The 9,601-nt window shown below is 38.4% G+C and overlaps 1 protein-coding gene across 1 annotated transcript; it reads right to left on the reverse strand.

Moving 5' to 3' along the window:
- Nucleotides 1-2,352: 2,352 nt before the first annotated feature.
- On the reverse strand, nucleotides 2,353-5,143 carry LOC106904577 (visual system homeobox 2). The gene is made up of 3 exons (XM_014968986.2): nucleotides 4,398-5,143; nucleotides 3,951-4,108; nucleotides 2,353-3,261 (listed from the first exon to the last, which is right to left on the reverse strand). Exons 1-3 carry the CDS (start codon nucleotides 4,732-4,734, stop codon nucleotides 2,848-2,850), a joined length of 909 nt encoding a protein of 302 aa, XP_014824472.1. The 5' UTR covers nucleotides 4,735-5,143; the 3' UTR covers nucleotides 2,353-2,847.
- Nucleotides 5,144-9,601: the final 4,458 nt, after the last annotated feature.

The following is a 9,601-nucleotide window of genomic DNA, read 5'->3' on the forward strand; positions in this document are numbered from 1 at the left end:
TAATACAAGCTTTCTCAGAGGTTTTCTCGCCATGGACACATTTCGTGATTAGGGATTGTGCATAGATATTCAGTAAAAGTAGGCCCAAGAATGGAGCCTTGTGGAACTCCACATATGTTCTTTGCTTGCATGATTTATAATTGCCAAATGGCACAAACTACTCACCGTAAGAGCTAAACCAAGCTCACATAATTTGGGTCAAATATGAGAAAATTCACATTTGTGTGACCAAATATTGTATAGATAATGATAATTCAGATTAGTTGCTACCAGATCAGTTCACACGTTTTAATTCTTTACGACAAACTGATCTGTTTGTTTGCTCATCAGAGCAAAACATTTCATTTTCATAAAGATTAAACTGATTTTTCTGTTTTTTATTTTATTTTATTTGTTGCATAGAGATTGTGGAGTTATATATTCACCATTACTGTACTTGTCAAGTAGGTTTGCATTTTACAACTAGTCCAGCTGTTCTTGCACCTCTTCATGTATTATCATATCCTAAACTGCATAAATAAGGAAAAACAATGCTTATATTATAACATTATAGAGGATATAAAAAGGCTAGAATAGGGGCAGATTCATCCCACATTAACATGGAAAAAAAAAAAAGCTGGATCTAACCTATTTAGAAAAGCAAAATTTGACCCACTGATCTTGTCAGACAGAGTTCAAACCTCTGACTCAGGGAATATAATTAGTGTGAGACCAGAGCTTAATTTGAGTCTATAAAATGTGAGTAACCCATACTGACCTCATTCACTCAAAAACTGTCACTACTATAAGTTATCGTCTATTGTACCACATTTAGACAACGGCTGCTAAAGCAGTTTTACATTGCCATGAAATATATAACCTACTTGATTTTGTAAATTTATTTTAAGTGAATGTAAATTTTGCAGGTGGATCTAAACCACCCCATCTCTCCTGCTTGTGGGAGCGTGTTAATGCCCAGAAGGGGGCAGTATCTCACTGCACTGTGTGAGGACTCTCCTAAAGATGACTCTTTAAAGAAGATTCAAACTAGAATCATCAGAAGAAGTGCCTTTTTTTCTTGCTTATCCTTTTATCCTATCTAGAGTATGACTTAAAAAAAAAAAAGGTTTAATACTGGTGTAATTCTGAGATCCAATCTGTGATTCTGAAGACAAATAATTGGATGTAATTTGATATTATGGGTAAAAATCTGACTTATCCTCTGTAGTTTTACAGGTGTTTTTGGAAAGTGTGGAATTAACAATAAGGACAAGAATAAAAACCTAATTGCTTAGCAGCTCCTGGAATAGTCAAGAGTCGTCTGTGGAATTTATCTGTTCAATAGGACCAGGATTCATGATTTCATTTTTTAGCTGTTTCCGCCTTTTCCTGACAGGACTGTGTTCTTACATGCAGACATCCTGGCTGCAACCTAAGAGGTCAGGGATGTCATTAGTGAACTCATTTAGAAATCACTTGACTGTATCCCATTTTTTGCATTGCCCTTATGTTAGCATTTGTCATTTGTCATTGTTATCTGATAGAGCTTCAGCACAGTGGAGCGTTCCATTAACATACCATCAATCACATTTAAGATGTGCTGAAAACTGCATTCGGAGACAAGAGTGCAAATAAAATGACCAGATTTTAAATAAAGTGGAGAACTTCTAACCTCCTTCAACAGAAACAATTGTGATATTACACTGAAAATACAAACTGAAAGAAATCAGTGGTGCCATGACGAAAGGCCGATGGGTGTAGTGGGGGTTGGTTTATGTTTTGTGCCCCTTATGTTTACCTATGGTGCCCGCTGAACACACACACACACACACACACACACACACACACACGCAAACACACCCCACCACTAACAAGATATTTCTTTTCAAATGTTAAAGAAAAAAGATTAAGTAATTGGAGATGTTTTTATAACTATTGTGAGTTTTTTGTCCTTCACAAGTTAATAAAAATAAATAAATAACAACACAACTCAAATTCAGTTGTGAGTTTTGGTTTTGGTGAGCCACACAAAGCTTTTTATTGGTTCCAATCAGTCTAACGCTTCAGTTTTAACGCTGATTTTGTCCAGTGTTAAAACTGAACAAAATTTGCACTTTTTTTACATTTTTTTTATTATTTTGGTTGACTTTAGGTCCATTTAACATTTGTTTTTTTTTCTGGGAGAATAACATAAATCTCAAAATTTTGTTTAGTTCTCAATAAATGTACCAAATGGAAAGAAAAGAATCAAATAATTTTAATTGTTCTACTTCTTTTACCTTTGTGAGTATTATTGTCACATTATTTCTTCATCACAAGCGTGCGTGTGCAGGAACCTTCACACTAAATGTAAGAATTAAAACTACACAAATCTGGGTTGCTTTGCATTTTTAATGGAGTTGGTCGTCAAATGCAAAATAATTAAAAACTATCTTATTTGGCGATTAATTATAGGGAGTTAAATTTATATTTTATTCATTATCATTCAATGTATTTTTAGGGAATGAATGTCAAAAGAAGAATTTTAACAAGAAAAAAAATATGGATACATTCAAATCTTTCTGAGCAAAAATATACTTATTTTATAAGTTATTTTTAGTATAAATTTATGCACAAAGTTAATAAAGGTAAAATGCATTTTTTACATGAATTAAGACTAAAAAAAGAAAATAAAATATAAACATGTTGTATGATAAAATATCTGATAAGTAATGATTTTGTAGAAATTATACATTAAATATAAGCTATTTAATCAATGGTCTGTTATTTAAGGCAAAGTGACGACATGTTTGCCAAGAAGTTCAAACAGTTCAGTACACTGATGGTGTCCAGAGTTTTTTTCTGTATAAACAGGAAGAAGGAACATTGTTAGTCACTGGGAATGACATCGGTTTCCTGTGTTTGTGCCTGTAAGTCACTGCCTGACATGTTTACAGTGTTATGGATCTCGGCCTCATGCTCTCTGGCTTTGGCCCGCAGCTTGGCGATGCTGCAGGAGCGGAGCTCCTCTGAGCTGTGCCCCTCCGGCCTCTCCCACTTCCCCAACCTCAGGGTCACGGGCTGCTTCCGTACGCTCGGCACAGAAGCCGGCGCTTTTGTCCATGGGTAGATCTCTCCTTCCTGTTGTCTCTCCCAAGCCTCGCTGCTGCAACTTTCTGTCTGCGTGAGGTCTGGGCTCCTCCGCTCACTTATGCCGTCGTCTCCTTTCGTGAGAGGCCGAGCGAGCTGGCTCTGGATTTTTAACTGCCGTCTCATCTTGGCTCGACGGTTTTGAAACCAAACCTTTAAAGCAAATGAAAGAAAATATATGGGCAGACATGAGATGTGAGAAAATGTAGATTATTTTTTAAGAACTTCACATTAATTGACAAGACACGGAGGTATTAAATTTCACCATTTTAAAAAAAATGCATAACCTTTAAATTTCTCAAGTTGATTTCTTGAAAAAAAATATGAAATTCTATATTCTAAAAGCCTGGTAATTGTTTATTTAAATATGCAGTAATTTGTATAAAGTGAAAATAAAAAATGGAAGCTGAATTTAAAGACTAAAAATGTCCAACGCCATTCAAGACGACAGTGAAAAATGATCAGATTCTATTAGCCTCATTTAAACACTTTTTACCTTTTTGATTTTTGCCTTACCTCATGTTACCAAGACTTTATTTCAAGAGGAAAAATAAGTGTTTAATTGTCTAAAATGAAGGTGCAAGATGAATAAAGTTAAACATACTGCTAAGCTTGGACAATGTGGCTATTTTGAATTGTTTATTGTCCCTGTTAGTAATGTGTCACGCAGGAGGCACACATTTTTAGAAGTTCAAGCTATGAAAAAACAATAAAATAAAATCTATTCTGTCATGGTTTTGACAGAATAGAAAAAGCTGGGATTAAAAAAAAGAAAAAATTCATGTGCAGCCTGACGCTGATCGTGAAACAGTTCCAGCAGACTCATTCAGAGCACAACTTACCTGAACTCTGGCCTCAATCAGATCCAGTCTGAGGGCCAGGGCCTCCCTCATGAAGACATCTGGGTAGTGTGTTGTTTTGAAAGCCTTCTCCAGCTCCTCCAGCTGCCAGCTGCTGTAGTTGGCTCGTGCACGCCGTTGCTTCACTGGCCTCTGTTCATCTGGAAAGTACGGGACAAGCACCAATTAGACAACTGCCAACGGGTGACGGGGAACTAATGGCCCTAGATTGGATAATTAGTGCGGCAATCACTAGACTCGCATTAACACTGCTTGATAATTGATTGTTAGTTACGAGCTGTTAGACAGTCTTTTGTAAACATTTACACTCGCTCTCACAGACTGTCTTAAAAGCCGTGGGTACCAGTTTGGGCTGCGCTCTGTCTCAGTGAGTCCAAAACCACAGAAGCAGAATTATTTCTGGCCAAATTAACCGAGGGTAGAACTCACCTTCGCTCTCAGCTAGTGGTCCTATCCCAACCGCCTGTGTGGCCAGCAGCAAAGATTCTTTGCAAGCCTCTGGCTGAAGATAATTCCTCAGGGATTCATAGCTAAAAAAGGGCCCAGGAATCAGGAACTGAGGTGGAGTGCTCAGCCTGGCTGGGAACGCAGGGAAAAAGTGAGCTGCAGGAGAATGGAAAACTGCAGGGAAGAGTGTGGACACCATTTGGCTTGGCCTGAACATGTCCTCTTGATTAAGAGTCCAATTTTTGATGATGTTCCTCAGATAAGGGCCAGGGTGACTTCTAGTGGGATGCTGTTTGAATGGCGACATGCATCCCAACATCCACGGTAAAAAAAAAAAAGTATAACTGCAAAGATGTGTCCACTTTGCTACAGGCGCTGCTGCTGCTGCTGCTATATGTGGCTGTGGCACTCAGTGCAGGTAGAAGGTGTTGCTTAAAAAGTGAAGGTAGAGCTTGAGTAGGAGGTGGTCTCACCTTGGCTTCCCCCTCCTACCTGGTCACATTAAACCAAACACTTTACTTTATGGGAATGGATTTTATTTTACCTCTTAAATACCATCACACCATCCATACTTGCTTCATTTGTTGTAGCTGTTCCAACAACATAAATCCTAGAATCTTTTTCTGACGTATAGCGTATGCTCCTCATTCTCAGGCTTCATCTGGGACAAGTCGAAACACCTTTTGGCTTCTGAAGTGTCAGTGAGTAAGACCAAAGGCAGCGTGATCAACCTAGAAGCTATCCGAGCCGTCGCCTGACCGGCTTAAACCGTGTCAAGAACCGCAAAAACAAAACCACTGCAACAGAGAAGTCATGAAAACCGTTGCTCCGCTCTGAAGGACGAAAGGCAAACAGAAGAGCAGCAGACCCTGAAAAACGGGTCCCAAAACAAACACAACGGGTAACAAACCTCTGAGTTTGTCAGCTGTTTCTTAAATCTTTGCAGATATTCTGTTTGTCCTGAAACTTTTTTATCTTCATGCATCTGCATATTTGTAACTTTTCCAACATTCAGTGCTATATTTGTGTCAATTCAGGTGATTTTCTCATTTAATATGTCTGATTTAATTTTTTTTTTGAAATTACTAAAACTTTTGGTACCAAGTAGCTTTATCATGCATACAGTGGTGCTTTCCCCTTTTCCACTTCCTCACACAAAAATAAACACACTCACATAAACACACACTCCCTCCCATGACAAAAATGAGCTTCTTCAACATGCAACATATCAGAAATATTAAGAACTAAAAAAGTTTTGATATTAAGAACAATGAAGATGTAGGGGAAATTATTTTTATATTTAGAATGAAGGTTAATAGGCTTAAAATCTATGGAATAGAATTTATTCTTTAAGAAGCAATATTTTGAACTTCATGGTTAAATTCAGAAATGCTGTCCAGGCTCCATAGAAAACACAGAAATATCTGCAGGGACATTGTTATTATTTTTTATTCAACGGATTCACAGAATAAGCAACTTCTAATTTGTTTGGAGTGATAGATAGATAGAACTGATAGAATTCTGTCTCCCCTTGACAGCAGCACCCTGGGCAAAAAGCCACATCACCCATATCAAAATGTTACATTAAGTGCATATAATCAATGTTTCCTGTGATTTGATGCCTTCAGAAGAAAAAAAAAACTACAGAAAAAAATATGACTGTCTATAGAAGACACATCCAAGCTGTTAAAATGCATTGAAGCATGCAACGGAGATGTAAAGAATTAATTTTGATGATCTGAATCTGCTGGTGTCAATCTCAAGAGATCGTTGGGTGAGAGGTAGGGTACATCCTGCACCGCTCTTCTATCAAAGAGCAACACAGAGAAAGCACAACTTTATGCGCAGGACGACCAGTCGACCTATCAGACATGCAATCAAGCAAACTGCATGTCGAAGGACCGTGAAGTTTCCTGTTGCACTTTCAGTGCAAACAGCTGTGCCACTGTGTAGCTGCAAAACAGAGTAGAACATAAGTTTTTCTTGTCTCTGTTCTTATTGTGATGTTATCTCAAGAGAGTTTTAAATGCTATGATATTGTTGTAAGCATTGCAACTTATTTACAAAAACCTTTTTTTTTTTCTTTTTTTTTACCTGCTTGAGTTACCTGCTTGTTAAGTCTGGCAGAGCTGGTGTGGGAATCCCTTTAGCAATTTTTCTCAGATTTGACAAGATTCTTTTTCTTTTTACTGGTGTAATATCTTTTTACTGGTTAGATAGCTAACCTCATTATGATTAAATTAATTGGTTTTGCTCAACTGCATTGAACATTTTTATTTTAAATATAGTGCATTAGCGTTTTTGGCAAAAAAAAAAAAAAAGTTCTGAAATTGATCAAAATCTGTGAGAGATTACAAAACTGAGTTTTGATCATCATCCAACTGTCATACACACATTTTAAAATTTGTTATAAATGTTGCCTAACGCATGAAGAATGTTTCCATGTCTACACCTCGGCACATTAACAGTCAGGACAGGAAGATTATTAACACTTTTTTCATCTCTGAGCGAGACAGCTGCAGCTTAGCGCTGACGGATCTCTGATGAGACGATGAGCTCTGTCTGTGTGAATTAAACCCAGGTGTGTCAATTAATCCAGAGACACAAATCAGCCAACAACACACCTCGCTGACTGCTCAGATAATGGGGGGGCCAGGCGGGGAGGGGGAACATCCAGCTGTCGGTGTTGTCACCAATGAAACAGGCAACTTAAGGTGGCTTTGATCAGAGAGGCAGCTGGCCAGAGCTCAGGTGAGTCACAGGACGGTCGGTCCTCAGTAGGCAGCGAAAGGCTTGAAACTCCATCACCTGTGTGGCCCTTTCATCTGCACCTGTTCAAACACCAAACTGATGCCTCAGCGGAGGAAATAAGCTGCAGAGCAGTTTGTGTTTCTTCAAATATTTAGTTGAGACTAAAAGCTGAGGCTGGGTGGAGCTGAGAGGTTGGTTTCTTTTCAGCATTTACCTGGTATACTTAAGACTTACTAAGTCACGAAATCACTTCCAGATTATGACCTGCGGACTGCATTTTCTTGGGGATTGGCCAAACCTAAATGTGATCCAGATCACTTGCCACAAACTTAAAATAGGCTGCTTTAAACTTTTTGTAAAGTTTAAACTAGGAAACAACTGTCCACCTGAAGTCTCAATGTGTAAAAGTTTGGATTTTAAAGTCAGATATTTGCAATATGGTATCGCTCTTTGATTTGATTTTCATGTGACACGAGTCTTGGATGTTTCTGATGCAGAAATTATGCATTACAGATATAGAAGGGGGCAGCAAAATTGAAACGGACAAAGCCAAGAGTCAAATAAATTGATAAATGAATTGGGCTTTTCCTGTTTTGTTTTGTTATTTTCTTATAAGTCCTTATTTTAAGTAGCTTGTACATCTGGGGCCTACAAAAGAACGGTTGCAAAACACCTTAAAATCTTACATTACCCTGAAACAATAAAAACATAGATTATTGTCATATTACCATTGTGAGCTGATGCCAACGTGGTAATTAACGCATGCAGAAACACTGTCAAAACCCGTTTCAACAGCATGCCAAGTCAAAGATTGCGACTTTCAATCACTTTGGTTTTCCCCCGTACAAAATAAATCGAAGGTTTAAAAACAACCCAAAACTCCGATGGCTTTTTTTGTTTACTGTTTATTTCCAACCAGAGAGGAAAAGAAAAATCTAGAACCATTTCACTGACAACAGTTGTCAGATATAAACTCCATTTCCTGGACTTTAAGAAGAAACTAAAACAAAACAGATTCTTTAAAGGTCTGTAAAGTCAGGGCGTGTATTTAATGTGCAACAACGCGTCGCCATTGAATTCAAAAACACTATTGACAAAGGTCAACAACAGTGTTTTTGAATTGGATTAAAGATCGAAATATCCACATTTAAAAGTTATTTTAAAATTCAAAGTCTAATGCAAAAATCTACTTCAATGTGAACGCTAAACTGAACTTTCAATTAAATTATGTGGACTAAATTCCACCGCCACCCCACACCCCCTACTGACAGGCATGGCTGAAGTGGATTAACTATCTGCCCTGCGTGTGATAAGATCTGATATAAAAGTGATCACGAACAATGCAGATTATTATTCTTTCTCATCTACTACTATGGTCCTTCAGCTCATAAAACAAGCGTTCTGCCAAATGTCATGCAAAGATGGATGATTATCGTTAGAGCCGCTGTCATGGGAATTTATCTGCGTGGTGTAATTTTCAGGCTGGAGCAGCAATGAGCACATACTCAATATTTAATGAAAGTATAAGTGAGGCTTGAGGGTTGTCACTTATGCCTCTACTGTTAATGATGTGTCACATTATACTTATCGGATTGGGTCAATCTCGACTGCAATCACTGCTCTCATTTCTTTTTAATTCATTACAAATATTGGATCGTTTTTGTCCAACTCTATGCAAACACATCTGCATTGCACTCTCGTTGCTTGAATCGACATTTGCGTCAAATGAGTGCACAAAAAAAATAAAAATCTATTAGTTGGGCCATGAATTGGTATAATTCAATCAACACACCTCAAATGTGTTTGTAAGTTGGACAAAACACGTATTTCATGGCTGAGGAAGCCCCTATGGTTGGTGCCTCACTCTCCCTGGTAATAGTATCCCAGAGTGAGCAGGTTGATTGTTTTAGTCCTGGATCACTGGCCATGAGATAAACCCGAGAGCCCAGCCTGCTTTTCATGTCAAAACCTTCAAGGGAAAGCAGCCACAATCCAAGGGCAATCACACTTGAAACATCAAAGTGCCAGAGAGAAGAGAGGCGAGAGCCGGTCTGCATTTTTTTTTCTTTCTCTCCATCCGATCCAAGTGCAACTCAAGCGTGGAGGAAGAGGAGATGATCTAAGGCGAGGGTGCCATTGAGAGGAAGACGGAGAGCGGACAGATGTGCATGGGCAGGTAGCAGCACATCAGGGCCCCTTTCTGGAGACGCAGAGAAGCCTCCGCTGGTCGCATTCCTGCTTGCTGCTCACTCACTGTCCATTTTCACACTTCAGGAAAACGCAGCAAAGTAACTTCAGTTTTAAGAAGAATGAGATACTTGATGTGCCCCCAACAGCTTTAAACTTTTAGTTTGTTAAACTAGAAAAGACCTCGACTTCCAAGATACATAGATATTTACTGTTTCAACATAAAATTATAGCCAACTTCCAGTTTA

Source organism: Poecilia mexicana, unplaced genomic scaffold (assembly GCF_051168715.1).
Source record: "Poecilia mexicana isolate PSO_F unplaced genomic scaffold, ASM5116871v1 scaffold_8, whole genome shotgun sequence".
NCBI lineage: Eukaryota > Metazoa > Chordata > Actinopteri > Cyprinodontiformes > Poeciliidae > Poecilia > Poecilia mexicana.